The sequence below is a fragment of the Oculina patagonica genome, chromosome 4 (genome assembly GCF_052425735.1).
Source record: "Oculina patagonica isolate OP01 chromosome 4, crgOcupat, whole genome shotgun sequence".
Lineage (NCBI taxonomy): Eukaryota > Metazoa > Cnidaria > Anthozoa > Scleractinia > Oculinidae > Oculina > Oculina patagonica.
In genome coordinates this window covers 8,376,790-8,399,497 of record NC_135761.1, presented here as the reverse complement: position 1 = coordinate 8,399,497, position 22,708 = coordinate 8,376,790, and the positions used below count along the sequence as shown (strand labels likewise).

At 40.5% G+C, this 22,708-nt stretch overlaps 3 protein-coding genes across 3 annotated transcripts; 2 read left to right on the top strand and 1 right to left on the bottom strand.

The window, feature by feature from the left end:
- The first annotated feature begins 511 nt into the window (after positions 1–511).
- Positions 512–14,592, top strand: LOC144649429 (transmembrane prolyl 4-hydroxylase-like). Its single transcript, XM_078508918.1, has 11 exons — positions 512–952; positions 6,270–6,351; positions 6,691–6,828; positions 8,093–8,184; positions 8,306–8,367; positions 8,805–8,842; positions 9,025–9,190; positions 10,343–10,400; positions 10,691–10,812; positions 12,264–12,354; positions 13,518–14,592. Exons 1-11 carry the CDS (start codon positions 752–754, stop codon positions 13,791–13,793), a joined length of 1,326 nt encoding a protein of 441 aa, XP_078365044.1. The 5' UTR covers positions 512–751; the 3' UTR covers positions 13,794–14,592.
- On the bottom strand, positions 4,014–5,445 carry LOC144651375 (melatonin receptor type 1B-like). Its single transcript, XM_078511310.1, has one exon. It carries the CDS (start codon positions 5,061–5,063, stop codon positions 4,014–4,016), a length of 1,050 nt encoding a protein of 349 aa, XP_078367436.1. The 5' UTR covers positions 5,064–5,445.
- Positions 14,593–19,530: 4,938 nt separating the features above from the next.
- On the top strand, positions 19,531–22,060 carry LOC144649370 (uncharacterized). Its single transcript, XM_078508859.1, has one exon. It carries the CDS (start codon positions 20,477–20,479, stop codon positions 21,881–21,883), a length of 1,407 nt encoding a protein of 468 aa, XP_078364985.1. The 5' UTR covers positions 19,531–20,476; the 3' UTR covers positions 21,884–22,060.
- Positions 22,061–22,708: the final 648 nt, after the last annotated feature.

Here is a 22,708-nt window from a genome sequence, read left to right as displayed (position 1 = left end):
TGTAGCGCGTTAAACCAGTATCAGCATTTTACTTGGGGACTATGTCATTAAACGGGATATGTGTAAAGGAGGGGTGTGAAAACGTTAGCCGTTAGCCGTTAGCCGCCCCTTTTCAAAAGTGCTAGTATTCATCCAATTCCTCATCTCTTAGAATCGAACGGAGCGGACTGATACGAAGTAGTGTGCGGAAAACTGTTCATCGTCACGGTTGGTAACTAAAACTTATATTTGAGGGCAAACATTTCTATCTTTTGGGAACGTCGATATGGCGTCGGCCTAGGCGACGGAAGACCCTCTGTAGCTTTGTATGAAAATTGCCCATTTCAGGTCATGTGATGCTCTCTAGAGAATTTTTCCTTTGTCTGTTTAAAAAGTATTTTCATGCAATTTCACTTAGATATGTTTGAATTTGAAAAAAAAGAATTCTCAAGGATAACATCACATGGTCTGACATGGGACAAGAAACAAACGAAGTCAAAGAGGTCTGTTCGAGGAGTAAAAATCACTACAGTTTAAACGTGCAAATTCGCACGAAGTAAGACGAATTTCAGTTACACCCGCTACATGAGCAAGCGATCTGATTAACCCGCGGTCATCTCTAACAATATAGCCACATGCTTTACAAGACTTAGACAAAACGCTTTTTGCTTGTCCTAAATCGAGAAAATAAATTATTAAACCCTTTAAGCCAAAGCCATGTAGCTGTAACTGAATTAAAACTATAGTAAATGAACCTTTCAGAAAGGAAAGTATGAAGGTTCGAGGTTTTCTCGTAGTTCTGTTTTGCTTCCTTGCTTGTGGTAGTTCGGAAGATTCTGAAGAGACACCCATTAAATTTACAAAGCCATGCTTTAATGAAGACGAGCTGCTAAACTTATGTACGGATCCTATAGAAACTTGTCACGAACCAAGAGGAGATGAAATAAATCTAGTGCGTCTGGATGGAGTCAAGGTTAGTGTTTTGACTATGAGTTTTAATTTATAACTATATATGTTAGATAGGCCCTCTACTTGTTATCAAAACTACAGCGGCGTTCAACCAATGAAAGGCCAACACAGCACATTTCGGTGGTATAGCCGATGTTTATCACCAAGTTTAAAAACATTTGGGAAAATATAATTGCAGGTCGCGTTCTTTAAATGCATATGGTTCTTTATTTTGTATTAGCGGGAAAACAGATTCATGTTTTTCTTGCAGGAGGGCCTAATCGATTTTTTGGATGAGTAAATCAGTGATTTTATTTGAATAACAACCTACTAAGCGCGTTGAAAATCGACGTACATATTCACCGCGCATGTTTATGACTACCAGCTTGATTAAAATTGTTTATAAAAGCAGGACCAAACTAAAGAAAGGGAAGGCATGTTGTATCAGTTTAAGGTCAGCATTTATTTTAGTAACTGAAAGTTTACCTTGTTTCCCTTTCCTTCCCAAAAAATTTTAATACAAACTGCCGCTTTCAGATGTCAGCCAGATACATATTGTGACTTTTAATTTTGAATGTGCCACGCCGTACTATTTCCGAATGTGGGAGAATAGTATACGTAGAGGAATATAAACGCGAACCTGACCTAAATTTGGAGTAGCTGTGAATACCTGCTAAAAAAACTCCGGTATTATAACCTCGGTGGAAGTATTTCATTTAAATCAGTGAGTGAAAATTTTGATTGGTAACTTTATTCTTTGTCTTGTAGGCCAGGTACCAGTACAAATTCAATTAATTCCGCTTTCAGCCTGAAATTGAAATACAAATTCTCCTTACCTGTTTTCATACATTGGTTTTCACTTATTTGTGAGAATTTAGTATAACATCAGCTCGGTATCGTTTAGTTGATGTTTTCGTTTGTTCTCTTTGTTCTCCATCACCTGTCTGCTTGATAATGTATTGATGTTACAAGAAGAATTTAGACGTTGATCAATGTTGGGAATTTAGGTTTGCAGTTGGTTTAAGAATAAATTTTTTAGCACGAACCAAAGACCGATCTCTTCAACAAAACGTTCAGTGGAAGAGGTTTATTTACAGTTTTCGTTGTTTTTGGCAATTTTACCTGCGCACGTTCTCAGGGCAGTATATTTAACAATTAGACGGCGAGCTCGAGGTTTCTATCGGCTGATAGTTGGCGAGGGGCGAAGCCCCGAGTCAACTATCAAAAGCCGGTAGAAACCGAGAGCGAGCCGTCTTATTGTGTTAGCATAACCCACTGACCGATCTATTAAACACAAATATAGCTAGAGTCGATTTATTGAAGGTTTGATTGATAAAATTCAGCGAAGACTAAGCGTGCGCTCCGAGAGCCTTCTACGGATCAATAGCCAATCAGATTGCGCGATTACCAATAGTAGGTCAGTGTGGTTATGCTAACGAAAATTAGACAACCCTTGCGTAGCCACATAGATTGCAAGTTTGTCTAATAGTCTGTCATTGGGTTATGCTTTCGGATTCTATCGACTTTTGATAGCAGGTTACATTTAACTTGGGGCTTTGCCCCTCGCCCTCTGCCTCCCACGGTTTTCTACCTTGGCAGAAGAAGAAATTTTAGCAGTAAATAAAGCAGCTGCCCCTGCTAACACAAAGAAAGTAACAAACTTTGGCAGTCTGTACATGTACGGTTTTATTATTTTTAACCGTAAAGTTATCAACAGTTATTAACTTACTAGACGTACTTCTCTGCAAACAATTTTGTTTTGTTTGGTTTCCTCATACTCCTACACCAATACCACTCCGGTGCACAGTTTTTGAGGAAATAAGTGTTCTTAAGAATTAACACCTTGGTTGTCGTTGTTGCGGGTGTGATTTGCATCACGTCGTTTGGCTTCCTATGTTTGGAAACAAGGTCATCATATAGCTGCATCAGCCGCGATCTTCAGGGTAGATTTTGTTCAGCTATTGATAGATAGCATCCCAGTAATCACAATGACTGCTTACTTGTTTCTTTCACTTTTCTGAGCGTCTTTGAACTTTGTCACCAAGTGGTGGCTAAGAACATCAATATTATTCACTTCGATGAAGCATTTTCTGGGTCTGACGAACAAGGTGACCTAAATGAGGTGGTTGGACAGGCAGTGTAGAACACGTTCATGTCCTTTTCGGAATTTAGTGTTTTTGGTGCTGGCAGACCATTCGGCTTATTTCTGTTATGCCGATAAGGGGAGCCTTCGGAACTCATTTGCGTTTAATAATTCAGCTTTTATACGATACCATAACATATGATAAGATCTGTGATAAATCGTACCATAACCGGTTCGTTTCAAATGGACACACCCGGGGTTTCATCCACAGAATAAGTTATAACACTTAAAAATAAGCGATGTATAGTAAATGGTTTGAACCCAGGAGTATCAGTGGGTCGTATAGTGTGATCGTCCTAGTGAGAGTAGTTCTGAGAAGAACTATTGTTGGTGACTGACGTTTCGACAACCTAAGCGAAAGTCATCTTCAGAGTCAAGTGAAGTCATCGTCAGAGTCAAGGAAAGTCATCTAAGGGAAGTCATCTTCAGAGCCAAGGAAAGTCATCTTCAGAATCAAGGGAAGTCATCTTCAGAGCCGGGTGAAGTCTTCTTGAGAGTCAAGGGAAGTCATCTTCAGAGTCAACTGAAGTCATCGTCAGAGTCAAGGAAAGTCATCTAAGGGAAGTCATCTTCAGAGCCAAGGAAAGTCATCTAAGGGAAGTCATCTTCAGAGCCAAGGAAAGTCATCTTCAGAATCAAGGGAAGTCATCTTCAGAGCCAAGGAAAGTCATCTTCAGAATCAAGGGAAGTCATCTTCAGAGCCAAGGAAAGTCATCTTCAGAATCAAGGGAAGTCATCTTTAGAGCCAAGGGAAGTCATCTTCAGAATCAAGGGAAGTCATCTTCAGAGCCAGGGGAAGTCTTCTTGAGAGTCAAGACTTGACTCTGAAGATGACTTCCGCTCAGGTTGTCGAAACGTCAGTCACCAACAACAGTTCTTTTCAGAACTACTCTCACCCGGACGATCACACTATACGACCTAATAAGCGATGTGTTAAAGAATACTAAGACATTTCGAGATTTTTTGTTCTAAGTTCCAGGTTTCTGCTTTGCTGCCCTGGTTTTCTTTGACTCTCACTGCCAGAAACATCTTCCGGAGTTCCCGGCGTACAACGACTAGATCTTAAACAGAACATGCCACTAAAGATAGCCTTGTATTCTCGCCTGAACTGCCTATTCGTTACCCCATAAATGAAGGGGTTAATAGTGCTACTCAGGTAAACCAGGAACCCGTATGTAAGGTACGCCTGTCGCGGCAACAAGGGTTCCCCGCGCGCGGCGTCAATGTAATCGACGACACAAACCGGAAGCCAACAGCATGCAAAGCCAACCATCACTGCTGCTAAAGTCTTGGTCACTTTTGCTTCTTCCACGTTAGCTCTGAGAAGCTGTGGGTTATTTTCGTATGAGAAAACTCTATTTGATCGCGACACTGTGTAGAAAACCTTGGCGTAGCAGATTGTGATAACTGTTAAGGGTGTAGCGATGTAAACGCACTCAATAAATACGGTGTAAGCGATATTGGTATCGAACGTGTACAAACACATTGCCTTACCTGGCTGGAATTCAAATCCACCGTGTTCGAAGGAAAATGGAGGTAAAGATCCGATTAAAGCTACACACCACACCACAGCAATATACATCAAAGTTCGCTGCTTTTTAAAGAACACGATGTACTTTTCTGGTTTGACGACGCAGAAGTATCGGTTGACTGCAATTATACCCATGGTGTGAAGAGAAGCCAGTCCAAACGTTAACACTCCAAATCCGTGAAATCGACAAAAACTTTCACCAAAAATCCACTGTCCGTGATTTAGAGTAGCGACTGAAAAAGGCATACAGCAGGTGGACATGAGAATATCGCTGACAGCCAGCGCTACAACAAACATGTTGGAAAGCGTACGAAGCCTCTGGTTTCTGTACATGGCGTAACAAACGGAGAGATTTCCAACGAATGCGGCGACATTGATGATAGCAAACAGAACTGTTTCAATCCAAACAAGTCCATTGCTCCTCGTAGCAAGCTCAAGAGAGAGCGATCTCACCGAAGCCATTGACTCTGGTTGATAATATTAACAAGTGTTTTACTTAACATGCGGAGCAAAATGCATTTAATAACCATTCAAACTCTATTAAGCCATTCAAGTTATTGTTAGAAATATGATTATTTACGCTGTTACAACATTGGACTCTGATTGGTCGTGTTTTCTACTTCATTTCGGTTTCGATGCAACGTGATGTAACACACGTTTAGCTAGTTCTTGTTAAAATAAAGTCCTGGATAATATCCTTTTAACAGTTTTGTCGTACAAGAAAAGTGCAGCATGTACTCTAAAATAACAGCCATTTCCCAGAGGTTTCCTAAAGCAATCATAGGTTATATCGTTGGTCTGAAGTCCGGCACCCAATAGGCGACTGTATTCCTTGGTAAATTGTGTATTGCACCTGTGCCTTCTCTTGGAATAATATAAACACTGCTTCAAGATATAAACAAAAAAGAACAAAGTGATTTTAAAGTGCATTTTTTCAGGTTAGCAGAAAGCAGAGCTCCTTTTTGTTTGGGCACTTATGGTACACCATTATTAACACTTTTTTTGACGTGGCTAGCACAATTATGCTAAGTTAATATATTAGTACTTTGGCAATTGAAAAGGAAAACCCCTTGTTTGCATAATTTAACACCTTTTCATGTAAAGATAAAAATGTACTTAATACTACTGTTCGAAAGCCTCTTTTCTCTATTTCATTTCGTAAATTGTTCTAAGCTTAATTATTAAAATCGAAATGCATTTTAGACCATTAAGAAGTTTTCGTGATTGAATGTTGTAATCTTTGTACCAACACACTTTTAATTTCATTCGCAATCAATTTTGGTTACCGATATGTTGACACTAACCTAGCCACTATGAGGCTTTGATAACTATCTTTTTAATCACGTTTTTCGGTGCGTGCATGATTTGATTCATATACAGCTAATTCAAAAAACGTTGCCGGAAAAAAAGCACAAAAGTTCACGCGACGAGACCGAAAGGTAGTATGGGAAGAAGAAGAGAGAAGATGGCGACATGGCATCACTAGCTGCCTCCACTGCGGGGAATAATTGTAACTAACTAGATGACTAAGTCTTTGGGATAAAAAATCTAATTAATTTTTTGCTAACAAGTACGCAATGATCGCACATAAGACACACACGCACGTCTGAGCAACAACCAGAAGAACGCTATTTCAACTTGTGATCTCGTGGTATTATTTATTTATAGACTGGTCACGTGAGATGGGTGGAATTGGAGGAAGGGAGAAAATATCAGATGATCACTAGAGCCATGAAGCCTCTGCTATTTGGTGAGATGCATTGATAAAAAGCATCAATTATTTGTTTAAACGCATACCCTTTACCTGGAATTTTTTTATATCTTTTTTTTTAAAAAGAAACGTATCCTTAGGCAAAAAACCCAGTTCAACAATTGTCTCTGTTTCTTTGCTTAATTGTTTTGCTTGTTTATTATGAGTGTTAGTGTTCTGAATACTCAAATATTTGTACTTTAAAAAGCCTTCTTCATGTTTTGATAACATGAGTTAAAATCTGAAAGGACAAGAAATGTCCTATATTGTGACAAAACAAATTCGTCCTTTTTTAATTTTTTTTAATTTTGACTCAAAATTGATATTTCTTTAAAACAGAAATTCCCCGATTCTTGTCTGATGAGGAGTGTGAGCATGTCATTTCACTGGCAAAGGAAAGCGGTCTCGCCATGAGTATAGCGGGCTTTGATGTAGCCGCGTATGAAGGGGACTTGGACGAGGACATGAGAGAAGCCGGTAAAAACGTTTTTGAGCTAATTAACGTGCTTTTTCATAAATAATAATGACAACAGCGACTCGAGTCTTGTCTGACAGTTGTCATTTATACCTCCGTCATCTTGACGTCTAGGGTTTTTACGTTGTGTCCTTGGCCGGCCAGACCGGGACGCTTTAGTCTCACAGTGCTTCTATCCACTCCGGCAGGACTGGATATTAATGAGCACGCGCGAATTATCAGGGTAGCCCCGACAAAATTCGGGAACGGGGGTGGGGAAAGGTGCAGCTACAATAAGGAAAAATATAGAGTGAGGAGCCGGAGTGCGATTAAAATTAGGCTACAATTAGACTACGAGCAGTCGCTCGCTCGTTCGCTCACTTGACTGACTCTGCATGAGAAAAACCCTAAGGGACTTTTAGTGGTCTAGGCTTCAAAGGACAACCATATTGTGGATAACCAGGGTTGCTTCATCTCAAGCAAATTAAGGCATGGGCCTCTCGATATTCGCCCAGAAAGTGAGGGGGTAGTCTTTCTCTTGAAGCTTTAGTTGTAGCAGCATGAAACTTTCCCAGAACCATGGATTATCAATTGTTTTCATTTTAGCATGTCTAAAATATGCAAATTAGGTCACGTGACCTCTTAAGGCGCAAAAAAAACCTTACGTAAAACGGGAACACTTTTTCCTGCTTCCTTAAAATTGCTGTCAGTTTTTTAACTTTAAGGCGATTAGGTACATTGTTTCTGTGCTTGGAAATGTTAAAATATTTCAAAGGAAACGTTACAAAAGACAGAACACTTTTACTGGGAGACTGGGTACTAGTATAAAAAGCTGTTTATTTCCAAAATCAATCAAATATTCAATAATTGCCAAGCACAGTTTCCTTGCTGTTACTATTAGGACTTGTCTTGTACCATTCAAATTGAATTTCTCTTGCTATAAACTGTTCCCAATTTCGCTTAAAGATTTTCTACGATTATTTAGCGTATTAAGTCACGTGACCTAATTTGCATAACTTCGACATGTCAAAAAATCATCACTGTTGGAGACTCATCTGTCAACTACAATTTTATGTTGTAATGAACAACGCCTTAGAAGTTAGACCACCCCCTCACTTTTTTTGAGGGAAGTAACTGTTGACCCATGCCTTAATTTGCCCGAGATGCAACGAAAATGGGAGATAATTATGTTGAGCAAGTAGGCTCAACAAAACGCTTTACTCTTTCTGGTACAGAGTTCCGAATTGAGTAAGTAGCTTAATGTTTACTATTTAAACTTGATTATAGATGGAAACTGGACGCTGGATCACGATGAGCGATTCGCTAAAGGATTTTTCGTTTGGGATGTCAATAATGATGGATTTATCGACGCAAATGAGGTACGTATATAAAACACAAAATACATTCATGTGCTTGGCATGCGAAAAATAAGGCTTTTAGCTATTTTCATATCTTCCAGATTTCTTTGTGTTTACTCCTGTGTGATTGCTTTATTTTCAGGTGAGACACTTCGCCCAAAAACGCAAACTTCTATTCATGAGGGAGGATGAAGTTCCCGGAATGTGAGTACTACTTAGCTAAGAAAAACATCGTCCAATATCAAAGTATGTTAAATCCCCTCAGACCGTAGGAAAAATTGGATCATAAAAATACGGGGACTAAAAAAAAGTTGCATGGGAAAAATGCAAAGTGAGTAAGATACAACTTGCCTCCTTCTCCGCCAATCTACCGTTTGGCGGCGGTGTGGATGGGCGGGGATTGCTCATTCTCGCAATTTTATTTCTTTATAATCCTCCTCCTTTTCCTCCTCCTTATCATCATCATCATCATCATCATCATCATCATCATCATCATCATCATGATCACTAACAACACCAAATGAATATTTTTGGGGGAGGGCGGAGTTGAGATCATAATATTGTTAACGGAATGTTTTGTTCTTTCTTTTTAACACCCATAGCGTAAATTGACCATAATGTATGTTTTGCTTTTGATTAAGGTTTCAGCGTCTGGAATTATCTGAAAATCTCCAAGATGGTAAGCAAAAAAAAACATTTTTTTAAACAAGTTACTGAGTATATAATAAATAAACAAAACAGATTCCAAAAATGTAGACTTTTTTGAAATGCACCATAAAAACTGTAGCCCCTTAGCGATAAAGGTCTGTAACTGATTTCTCAAACTATTATTCACCTTTCTTCCTATGATCCATCGTACAGGTAAACTAAGTCGTGAAGCATTTGCTAAAATCAACATAAAAAAGATCCTGTGGTACATGGATTTCTTGAAAGAAAAAAGTCCTCGCCACAGGCCCCGGTACAGCCAGCAGGCCTGGTTACGACAGGACAAGAACGCTGACCCAATTTTAAGACGCCTACTCGAAAGGTAAGACCCACACAGCGGTCAAACGCAGCGCGCGTGCGCAGTTCATGTGTAATTGCCGCCAAAAATTTTCCATACAAAGTCTTAAATTTTCCGAAAACTTTCGCTTTAAAGCCAAAAGTTAACGCCGTCCCTGGAAAGTTAAGGTTTATACGCCGCTTATGGATTGGAAATTTGATAATTCATCTCCACTGAGTGTCCCAGCTTGAACTGTTCTTTCACCGTACCATTTCTTTAACAATTTCATACAAAAGTTTGCACACTTTCGAGACAAATTCTCAGAAAAGTTCGAGGCGCCGAAAACCGGAGGTGACGTCATTTTTGCGTTTGACCGCTGTGTGGGTAAGACCACACACAGCGGTCAAACGCAAAAATTGACGTCACATCCGGTCTTCGCCGCCTCGAACTTTCGACTTGAAAGTGGGCAAACTTTTGTAAGAAATTGTTAAAGAAATAGTACGGTGAAAGAACAGTTCAAGCTGGGACACTCAGTGAAGATGAATTATCAAATTTCCAATCCATAAGCGGCGTATAAACCTTAACTTTCCAGGGACGGCGTTAACTTTTGGCTTTAAAGCGAAAGTTATCGGAAAATTTAAGACTTTGTATGGAAAATTTTGGCGGGAATTACACAGAAACTGCGCACGCGCGCTGCGTTTGACCGCTGTATGGTAAGACCAACACCGGTATGTATTGATTTTGATTGGCTCATTTTAAACAGCACGTCGAAAGACAATGTCGAAGATGATGTTGAACGATGGATGTAGAAAGAAAGTTACGCACGTTTACACTGAAAGTGGGTGTAAATCTTGAAAACGGCAGCCTGGAATATTTAAATTTGCCTACGTAAATCCAAAATGGCGTTGACTAACGGAACTAAGTAGCCATGGCGCGAGAACTTGAACTGTTGGTTTTTTTTTAAAAGACTGCAACTAGTAACGTGAGGTGAAAACTTAGTCTGCAAACGGTATTTGAATCCAAATCCCTAGGCGATGCCTTTGTCTCGCAGACAAACGCGAAATGCAAGTTAGGGCCTGGGGAGGTTATTCAGTGACATCATCATATTTGCGCCAAAATGAAAGTGACCAAAAAGGAAACGCTCGCATAAACGGTACTATGCTGATTCCAATCTAATCTCTATCGCTTTTGCTGCAGAATCACCAGGTTGACTCAGTTGCCGAGAAAACTGATTCAAGGAAGCGAGTGGATGCAGGTAGGACAAAAAACTTTCTAAAGACTCTCGTCGATAACGCTAACCTGCTAATTTTTAAATCATCGCAATACAAGCTTTAGTAGTGAATGAGCTATTCTGCAACTAAGATCAAAATAGTATTTCTCCTAACTGGTAACCACCCTTAAGTGTATTCTCGCTGCATGCCGGACCGTTTGACAATGCAAAACGGAAGTTTTTATCATGTATAAAATTATTTTATGGTATCAACCGTTACAAGACCTAGGATGCGATATGATGAGAATTATGATGAAATGTGATGTGTTTTGCAGGTTGTTCAATATGACCAGTTTGGGCATTACCACGGCCATCTGGACTCCAACCCTTTTGAAAAACCCACAATTCCTTGCTGTCACCAGAATCACTTTCAGAAGCCCGAATGTCGGGTGTGCAGGTACTGATTTAACTCATCCACGTATGCGCATGCAAAACGTAGCGGCACCAGCAATCGCGTCCCCAGAGTCCGCGATCCTTTTGGTCAGCACTAAGAATCGAGAACTCTGGACTAGACTGAAAAGCCCACCAAAATACGGCCAAATCAAACCGGAGCAAGAATTCCTGGTTTGAATCGCCCAGACCCGTTGCCCGTTGGGCGTTTGGTCACCGCTGACCGGAAAACGCACAGACTCTGGAAACGAGATTACGGCACAAGCAGGACGTGAGCAAATGCCAGGGATAAGAATTCCATCTGCTATCTGAAGCACAGGCGGCCCAAGCTCACAATTAGAGGAGTTAAAATATTTAACATAATTCTCTTTTGTAACCGTATGCGAAACGTGACTCTCGACCGGCAGCATATGGAGGTGTTGTGTTACAACGGTTCTCATTTATAAGGGTTTGTATGGGAGAATACGCTTTCGAATTTATAGCTAAATATAATGAGATTTTGACAATAAAATCAACTTACCTCAATGTCCTGTCTACTGCTACTTCTTCTTAGCAGTGGAAACCAAAAATTGCATAACTCGCTTAAAACGCCTCGGATCGGCCTGAGAACCGAGATAACAACAGACATAACGACAGGACATTGAGGTAAGTTGATTTTATTGTCAAAATCTCATTATATTTAGCTATAAATTCGAAAGCGTATTCTCCCATACAAACCTTTATAAATGAGAACCGTTGTAACACAACACCTCCATATGCTGCCGGTCGAGAGTCACGTTTCGCATACGGTTACAAAAGAGATTATGTTAAATATTTTAACTCCTCTAATTGTGAGCTTGGGCCGCCTGTGTCTGAAGATGGCATTCACATTTTCCACTGAAGAAGGGGCAGTAGCCCCGAAACGTATGGAAACATTATACTTCCATCAAGCGCATTTTTCATTTTAATTATCGTTTTCAATTCACTAGTTATATGCGCTACACAGTCACACGAAATTTCTTTAGAGATTTCTATGTTACTATAAGAATTCCATGCAGACTATATATGAACGCGCGCTTAACCTTATATATATTAGCTTTCAATTTTTGCAATATTCCATCAGTAATAATTCCAAATTCATTTTTCATGAACGAAGTAAAATTGATGGAGGTAAATACGATCCACACGGAGCTTAAACCCTACAGGAGGGACAAAGTGAATGTGCGCTTTTTCTTGACGCGACCGTTGTATTCAATCAGGGACAGACTGTCAACAACTCCTTTAGTTTCCAAGAAAAAATAAAGCTAGCTAGCTATTGCGAAGTCAAACCAGAAACAGCACAAACAAACAAAAACTGGTCAATACAAACAAACGTTTACTATATTCTATATTGGTGGTGAATCGCCAAAATTGGAGGGGGTTTTTTCAACCATATTCACAAGTACTTCAATTTGAACTGGCAAAATATTTTATTTACAGATTTGTAACGATACTGTATTACCTTAACGACGTTGAAGAAGGAGGAGAGACAGCCTTCCTGATAGCAGACAACACCACAATCACACCAGAGGTGAGTAAGTTTATTGATTTAACGCACAAGTTCGAGTGCGCCATTTGTAAACCGGCGAACAAATATCACCTTGACAAAACACTTCACACTAAAGACGTTGCAATACAGAGATCTGTAAGGCGACTTAAGTGTCTAACTGCATGACTGTTGCTGGATTATAACTAACACCAATTTCAGTGCTCAAAGGCATCAGGAATTTTTCGCCTCAATTCAATCTTACTCAACTCTCACGGTTGATGGAAATGAAAGCGCGACAAGAAACCTCTGTTTTCTAGAGCTATCATATGACATATTTTAAACAAAACCTACTCAGTTTAGTGTTTTAGCCACAGTTAGTTCACAGACTCATTCAGGCCAAAAATAGCATAATCAGTCTGGCCAATCCCAAAGGACACAGACAATCCAGTGAGCCAATCAAACTCAAAGCAAAAACTGTACATGTAACCGGCGCGAAGCGCAGGAAAACGTGTGAAAGCGATTTTTTTGAGTGAGTAAAGGTCTCCATGCTCTCTGCACACGTGGGGACAAGACGCAAGGACATACCGCAGCGACATGTAGCAGCGACAAAATCATGTGTTGGTCACACTGAAGGGACATAAAGCAGGGAGTGTATCGGGAACATGTAGCAGCAACAAAATCACAATATGTACACACTCAAGGAAATGTAGCGGGAACATGACCTATGGACATGTCACAGCGACACGTCCCCCTTGTGTGTACTGATTGTGTTTGGCTCATGCCTGAAAACACGAATTCCTGCCACATTTTGTTCCTAGGAATGAGGTTCTACACAAGAGGGAGACGTGTCGCTGCGACATATTTCCCCGCTACATTTTCTTGCATGTGTACATATTGTGTTCTTGTTGCTGCTACATGTCCCCGATACAAGTCCCTGTTACATGTCCCCTCAGTGTGAACAACACAATGTTTTGTCGCTGCTTAATGTCGCTGCGGCATGACCCCTTCTTGTCCCCACGTGTGCGGAGACCTTAATGGTTTTGCTTGTGACTGGTTGAGAAAGTTTAGGGCGAGTTTTTTAAACTGATCGCACTGAGAGGTTGGTAATGCAAAACGTGAATTACTTTCGACACCCAAGTGAAACCACTCTAGCTAGGAGAACTTGAATTCCTAAATCAGGTTTAACAAAATTCTTGTTCACACAGGAGCTGGAAAGCCCCAACGCTACAACAGACGAATTCAACTTGAGCGTAAACTGTCAACTGGCAAATCTTGTTGTCCCTCCCAAGAAAGGCACCGCCATCATGTGGTACAACAACTTTATCGACCCGGACAGCGGTCTTTTAGGATCCGTGGACCGCTACTCGCTTCACGGCGGATGTGACGTCATTAATGGAGAGAAATGGATCGCTAACAACTGGCTGACGGCGCCTACAAAATACTCAAGACACATCAAGAGTATTTATGATTCGGGATTTTAGTTTAAAAACGTGATCTAATCTTTCCGTCTTCTTACATGAACACTATCCGCAGTTTAGGCCACTTTTGTAATTTGTTTGCAATGTAAGAACTGAATTCAGTCTAGTATGGCGAAAATAGCAGGAAACATTCAGTAAAGTGGAACTTTCAGTTTAGGGTTTAAAGAGCGCATTTTGATGTCCTTCAGTTCAGCATGCCTTGTAATGGAACGGATACCTCTTAGGCGTAAAAACGAATTTCAGCCAACCCTGCATGTACGCTGTAAATCAGAATTCTGGAAGTCTGCGAAGTTGGTCGTTTCGTTGGCGCAAATTAAACGAGTAGAGACAGAAACGGGCGGTGGAGGGAAATGCCTTGAAGGAGAGAAAAGCCGCGAGCAGGCAAGGGGAATAGGATGGCGGGAGTGTTCCTCTCGCGGCTTCACCCCTCGTGGCCTCGTGCTTGCCTCGTTTTGCGTAGACTGAAAAACACTCGTACTTTTTGTGAATGCGCTCGGTCTTAGTACGAGAGCGAGAGGTCTGGATCCAATGTCAAAACTGTGAGTGAGACTGGGGAGAGGCTCGCGAGACGATCGGTGCTTCGCGCCTCAATGTTCCAATGTTCGGCGCTTCGCGCCTTTGATAAGCGCTTTTTTCAACGACTTTAGAATTATTTTTCAACGACTTCAAAGAAAAAACGACTGTTTTGCAGTCTACGTTTTGCGCTAACGAAATCACCAGCTCAATACGCAGGCTGGGTTTCTGGTACCTCTTACACTTTATACGCTTATGGAAGTCGCCACCCTAGCTATTAAGGGGGGGGGGGGGGCGCAGGGGGGGGGGGCAAAAAAAAAAAAAACCCCCCGGGGGGCTATTAAATAGGCATAGATACAAAGATAGCTGATCATAAGGTGGATTCCACTCAAGCAGTGACACATGCCTGTTTGCAGTTTCATAAAACGCCCTAAATTGGCATCACCCACCTTACCCAAATAAAGCCATATCGCTATACGCCTCTCGATAATTCAAGATCTTCTTATAATTCCTAAATCGATTTTTCGACTCTGATTTGTGGAAAAGGCGTTCGTTTGAAATCGGTGTTTATGCGCGACCAGACATTTCTGCCGGACTAACCATCACAAGACAGAGTCGAGTCGAGTCGAGTCGAGTCGAGTCGAGTCGAGTCGCAAGAGTCGAGGGGCAATGCATGAAAAATGAAATATGTTAAAATTGGGAAGTTCTTATAGTACAATTTCCAGAAAGAAAATTTCAAATGCAGCGTAAGCTAATCTCAATGCTTTCCTCATTTCTTCGCGTGACTCAGAAAGCCGATTAAAGCTAATTCAGTATCAGCAATACACCTTAAGAGCTCCGAAGCGCCTCATAGTCTACCACGTGATGTTTTCTCTGGGCTGCCGCTTAGATTTTGTGAAAAAAGGCGCTGAATGAAGCTGCATTTTTTAAGTATAAGTACATTGAATAACAACGCAGACTTAATTCTTCTTAACAAGTCAGTTGCACAATTCAATATTTGAAATTCCTTGAAAAATGATTCCACTTCAAGGTACCTCTCTTCACACGCACTCAAACAAGTATTTACCTCCGTTTAGTGATGTACTGTTATGGAAACGTTTTTTAATGTATCAGTAATTGCGGGAACTTTTAATAGCTGCCGTAGAACAGCCTTTCCCTGTCCGAAACAGTATTTTAACTAACCAGCTTAACGCACGTTGGAGTAAAAGGAGCCGGAATAAATTACATTGTTCAGTAAAGTTTAGGGCGGTTTACCGCCCTTCTTAAAAGCCTTGAAAAATATTTTTATCCGTTTTGATTTAAATGTCACGGAAATAAATTTAGTAACCCCGGAAATTCCCTGTTAAAGGAATTAATATGAGAGGTGAAAGTCTGATTGCAAGCTAGAATTGCACAGGAAATTTCTCATTAGGTGTTTTTATCCGAGGATCTTTATCTTATTCCTCATTCAGTTTCAACTCTTTTAAAGGAACAACGCTCAATTACAGCTGAACTCGAAAGACCTCGCGTCCTTATAAGATTCTGTCTTACATATAAAAACGGCAAATTAAATTTATGTCTGCATGGAAAGGGTCTCCTTTCATTACACCACGTCTGTTCTTGTCATTCTTTGCTATGTAGATGCCTATCTGTATCAAAACTCCAAAGTAAGCATCTTTTTTGACCTCGGTTTTTGTGTTGAAATTCCGTCGCAATGGTTTTTATGCACATTCTTTGCAATTGATTTGATAGAATATCAAACGTTTCATTTGTTTTTTTATCACTGAACAGCGAACAGTTGAGCAATCCCAAAAAAAAAAGAAGGCATTTACTTCTCATATAAAATAGCATGCACGCCCAGAATTATCTCGCCCGCCCACCGCGAATTTACAGACGTCCGGGCACTTCTATAGATCTACCCGGTAATCCGGGGGCTTATTGCGACCTTGCGTTTATAAAAATATTTTCAGGTTATTTTCTTTAAAGCCCAAAGTGGCTTTTCTGACTAGCCGTCTAAAATCCCATTAACAGATTCTGATCAGAAATGGCACCGCAAATTTATTTCACCAGTCTTGTCCGAGCTTGACCCATCAGTCTGCATGGGGGTGCTGGAACCTCGCTTATCAGTTAAATTTTCAGCGATTTCTCAGCTATCTGATAAAATTTCAACCCATTTCTCGGCTATCAGTAAATTTTGCAGATCTGATAACTCAGCTATCAGTTAAAAACGCGTCAGTTTTCAGCTGATATTCTAAATTTTGACCATCCAGACCCGTACTTGAATTTGAGAAGTGGGTAGTCGATAGTCGATGATGTACAGCTCGCTGCAAACAGTTTAAACTAGCTCCCTAGATTGCTGGCTACCTTGGCTATACTGCCTCCTTAGAAGTCCCTTGATTGCAAAGACTACGACAATAACAACAACAAATAAATACATTGCATTACCTTAAATTCAATAATTTAATACACGTAAATTAAAATAAACTGAATTACAAGAATCTAATACTCAATGACGCATTTCTGTACATAATCCATAAAATATGGATACTGGCAGTTGTTTATCTGCAGACAAAACGTAAATGAATTTTGGACTTGAAGGTGACATAAAACTGAGTACAAAGTGCAACACGTGTTCAGTTTCATTCAAATGGCACAAAGGACAAATTCAGAGATGTTCTGTGGTTTCGTATCTCTGCCAGGTTTCCTATTTTAAATTGTGGTTCCGAGCAGAAATTTAGAAATTTTATAAGCCTAGAAAGCCTTACAAACGTAGAAAGAAAGATGTAATATAAAAATAAGTTGCCACGTATCCAGCGTGGTGACCCGTGGTGTAGTGGATATCACGCCTGACTAGTAACAGGGAGACGCGGGTTCGAATCCTGCTCGGGCATGCAATTTTTCTTTCATTTCAGAGACGTGTGTCGAAAGCCATCTGTAATTTATTTACATCTTTCTTTCTACGAGCAGAAATTTACTTTGCAGAAAGACCACTAGTAAAAGTTCTTCAGTCCCTTACAATTGTTTGTCCTTCCGGCTATTAGGCACTCGCCCAGGCCTTACGTTCAAGCTAAATGTTTCGACTAGTGGCAAGTTCATCGCTGGCCATCTCTCAAATCCGGCTTAGCTATTCGCGTTTGTTTTTTGTTGATTTTCTACCTTGGAAAACTGTTATTTTGATGATTTCCTTCGTTCTAAGGGTATTTTGTAACATATCGTGACGTGAAGCTCTTTGAGGTCCCAGTCCCAATATAAAGCAATCTTTATATGAGTACTTGTAAGATTTAAATTTTTAATGGCTCTTCCTTTTCGTAATGGTTCTTAAAATCTTAGTAGCATATATTATGCACTTATCAATGTTAAGGTGCTGGGGGGGGGGGGGGAAAGAGGCCGGGCATAGGCCAGGCATTTGAACTTAGCTTAGACTTTCTGATTAAATGCCCAACCCCAGGGCTTGTGTGGATGTTCAAAAGAGTCACTTTAAAACTTCAATAAAATGTTGTAAGAAAGTCCAGTAAAACGGTCAAAAGTCCCCACTACGGGCAAATACTTGCTGTCAAACCCCCCGCCTATGCCCGGCCTCCCCCCCCCCCCCCAGCGGCTTAACATTGATAGGTGCATAAGTTTACAAAAGCGCCCGGGAATTTGGCAAAAGTGACCCGAACGGAAAAGACCAGATGGATACTTTTAACCACTTATTTCCTTCATCTACTCGGCGAATTATCGATGACGGATACAAGTCTATTAGAATTTTAGCATTGCTTACACATCATGAATAAAGTACCGTAAAAAAAAATAAAGGACATTGCGTGGCATTTAATATGAATTGGGCAGTTTAAGCCTTTATGACAAACATGTGCACAATATTTGAATATCTGCTGATCACGGCACACATCGAATACACATGGTTTTCTCGTGATCAGCTCGATAAGAGGATCATTTTGTGACCTACTCTAGAAGCTTCGACACTATGAAATTTCTGTTCTCCTTCTCTGTTAGTCCTAATACGCCTGAAACAGCTTATAATAGGATTAAAGCCAGACATTTACCCCACTTATCATCGGGATTCGATTCTGGGACGTCGTGTTTTTAACCAGATTAGCATCCCTATTTCACAAGATAAACAGACCCCCATAAATATTGTTAATCAGCACATTTTGTCGGATATACGAACGGCTTGCGTTGGCGAAGTTTATATTGTCGTGTTATATTAGCAGTTTTTTTTTTCTTTAATCTGACGAGTAATTCTAAAGTCAGGTACGGGTCAGTAACACCACTTTGTTTTTTTTTTTAAACATTTCAACCTATTAAAGAAGTGCGTTTTAGTTCAAGACAAGAACATTCTACGAAAGCTGCTATCCTGCTATCGGTCGCTATCTTCCTTCCTATCTTAAACCCCGTTATCTCCTCAAATAAAGAACGAACTAGAAACTTGTAACTTCATCTTAGTCTCAAGTACCCCTACATACTTTCAAGTCGCTCGTCTGCAAAATCAGACATCGACAGACAGTTCAAAACAATCATCATAATTTTCTTGAATGGAATGCAATGTCGTGAGTGCATGCATAATGACTTTGAGACAATTTTAAATCTTCCACTCATGACATTTCCTGCGTGTTGTTAATACATTTCCGGGGAGTTAAAGGGTTTTTCCACAGCTGTTTTTATGCATTGACCCATGAACACACGCTTTGTTTACATTCGCACGATATGAAGCCTGCGAGATGTTTATATCTGTTTAAGAAAACATGTGAACATGATATGTTACTAACTTTTTCCGGGTCAGCGCGCCCATAGAAATAGCTATCCGTATGGCGCGCCGGAGTAATAAACTAACCACTCCATTCGTGGTAAACAGAGCAAAACATAGACACGTCGGTTTTCTAAAGCGCTTTCTTTCGTTCAGCAGGGTGCGCTCTGAGCTCCCGGCTTTACTTGAAATGTTGCTTTTTTTTTATCGGTTTGTAATTTCCCCCAACAACCTGACAAAAAACCAGGAGAACATAAATATATAAGAATATAGCTATCAATCGCCAAGGAAAGAAACGGTCACAACATATACCGAAATATGGTAGTTTGGTATGCGTGGGGACAAACAAGATTTATTTCTCTGCATTAGCGTTGAGTCAGGGCCAAAAAAAGATTTTTAAAAAGAACGTTTATTCTTCGATGACTCACTGATAACCACAATGTTGTGGTTAAACCACAAAACACCCAGTGTTCTACAAAAATAATTGCTTGATATTGCAAATACTTCTGTTGAAATTTTCGTCACGTACTATACATTGTATCAATCGCCTCGTACCGTGTCTTGGAGTTTTTATTCGGCGTAGGTCGGTATGGCGTGCAAAATCACTGAAACGACGTCATGTCGTTGAGTCATCCCTAAAAAAAATGCTGCGAAATTCTGATATAATCCTACATAAATACCAAGATCACTTAAAAAAGCAACCAACTGGAAAATCAGCATTGAAATTTCTATCAAGTCCTTGGTTATTTACTAATTTTGGCAGCCCCACCGACGCAAACTGCCAACTTTGGGATTTTTTCTTTTCTTTTTTAACGAAAACCTGCCACGTAGATTTAAAAGCTTTCTATTTAGCGTTTACTCAGACGCGCTAGATGTCATAATCGGTTTTTGAAGATTAGAAGCATTAATTAAAAAGCCTGATGAGTGTCTTAACAAGAACAAAGAGAAAGTGCGAGAGCTTGGCAAACAATGTGAAACAAATGAAATCGCGCAAAGTTTGTTTTCAACGATGACGTGAAAGCCACAAAGCCGAGACACTCTTAAAGTTATTTCAAAACGTAATGACAAACAAATTGTTACACTCGTAAAACAATTCAACAGGCATGACCTCCTCACCACGGCTACCGCAAAGGAAGATTTAATTATCTCAACAGGAGACAGGGCAATAAGGGCAGATAATACCTATGTCAATTGACTGTCATTGCGAGCAATCAATTGGAACAATACAAGTAGACATGTTGATATAACAGTTTCTTTGGCAATCTTGTGTTCTCGTTTCCCGGTGCATTGTTGGTGCGCAAAAGGCGCTAATTTCCATTGTTTCTTGGCCTGGCCCGTTTTCATAACCAACAAGTCTTGACGCGACACAGACGTGTGTTTATTACACCTCGCGAAGAATAGCTTCGGCACCATAACACTGTGTTTTTCTTCGGAGGTCTTTGTCGCGATGTTGAAATTTGCAGTCAAGCGGAAGCCGGTCGAATTATTTCACGAAGCCGTGAGCGGCAAGGACATTTTACGAGTGCAATTTCTGCTTGAACAGAACGAAAAACAGTTCCACGTCGACGAGATCGATGGAGATGGCATTACAGCCCTCCAAAGGTGCTGTTTCACAGGGCCTCTCAAGCTTGTGCAACTGTTGGTAACGTATGGCGCCGATCTTAATATTCAGGATAAAGAAGGATGGAGCGTCATGCACGCTGCTACGATAGCTCGTAATCACTCGATTATGCGCTATCTCATTACCATGGGTGCTGAGGTGGGCTTGCAGAACGATCAAGGCGAGCTTGCTTTAGATTTGGCGCGAGATCTACAATCTGTTGTAATACTCGCTGAAGCCATGCGGCGGAGAGGGAGGGCAAAAGAAGTGGAGGAGTATTTTAACCGAAAGCCTGAAGTGAGGGACCTTATTGAGGAAAAGTTACAAGAGAGTGATGTGAGCGGGTTGGTACAGGAGCGACAGAGAGCGACTAGCGAAATTTTAACTTCAAATATTTCGTGGTCTGAAAACCAGAAAAGGCGCAGTTCCTTAGACGTTATTAACGACCCAAGAGCTCCGACCGCAACTGTCAAAACGAGAGATAAAGATCTGGAAAGGTTAATGGATATTCCACGACTCACTGGTGTAGCGTTACCCACTGGTTGCAGAGAAACAGTTTGTGCAAAATGCGGAAAACGCCGACGAGAGGTTTTTAAAAGGCAATCGACATCATCTTTGTGTTCAAACTCGTCTGATTCGTCTAGCTCATCTGATTCGGCGTATAGTTCAGCATCGACGAATTCCGGTGCTAATATGCTTAATTTCGAGAGAGGGGGAACAATACCGACAGCCAAGCAAAACAACAATTCAAGAGCGGAGAACTTATTTCAAGATCGATTACGTGCGTCGTCTGTGAACATTTACTCGGATCCCGGAAACCAGCCAAACCGCAACTTAGAATCGGATGAACAATTTCAACCGCGCCGATATTCATCCCCTGCTGTGTACGCGAATGATCGAGCCTGCATGCTAAGATCACCGAAAACTTCCATCGCTAGCGTAATCAAAGAAGTTACAAACGTAAACGGGTTGAATAGTTTTGGCGTTTCGCTTCTTCACGAAGCTGCGGCGAAGGGCGATACCGAAGGTGTGAAGCTATTGCTCGAACATGGGGCAGAAGTCAACAGGCAGTCTTTAAACGGAAGCAGTCCACTACACGAGGCTGTACGCGAGGGAAATGCAGTGACCGCTTCGATATTGATCGAATATGGCGCAGATTTATTTACCGAGACGGACAGTGGCATGTTGCCGATAGATTTGGCCAGAGACGTTGATATGAAGCGGTTCATTGAAAATGCAATGGCTTTGAAATAATTGGATACATGTACAGTAAAATAGTTACGTTTTGTTGGAATTCTTTATATCAGTTATTTATCGAAAAAAGTAGCAATCTCTCTACGAAGCACATTTGTAATTTAGTATTTTTATCCGACTTGTTGAACTCGGTAATTTAATACGAGAGAAATAAAATTTTACACGAAAACCATTAAATGTGTTTAATCTAATTTTTTTTTTTGACATTATCAACTGAAAGAAAATACTGTATGGCTAAACAAGTGCGTTCGCATTTAAATTGCAATTATAATTTTATTTTCAGGAAGCTGCCGCATAACGCCTCCACAAACGCTCGTTCCCAAAATGTTTATTTTTGTCGGCGGAAAAGGTGAAGAACGACAATTAAGAATCGAAACCAAAAGTTTTTAATTTCGCGAACAAAATTTGCTTTTTGTCAAGTTGGCGGCAAAAGTTGCCGCGTGTTTTTTCGCGGCATTCAAAAGGAAACTCGATTTTACATACACGGAAAGAACTGGACGCTCACAAAACATACATTCGCGTCATTTGTCGAGATCAATTTTGACAGTTAGCAAGTGATGTCGAAATTTCAGATCTATTCATCTCTTCGCAAACTCGGTTTTCGGATGTTTTGTTCGCGGACTTAGCAGGCCGCAAATGGCTTTATTGCATGATTAATCTACCGGAGGACAAATATTCAGATCGGAAAGATTATTTTTTTGTAAAAGAGAGCCTAAATAAACACACAGAAGGAGTTATATGTCGGTACATTCACGGCTTCTTTTCAGGTCTTTGTTGGGAGCTGTTGTCGACTCTTTTGTTCTTGTACGTAAGCCAACTTGCGGT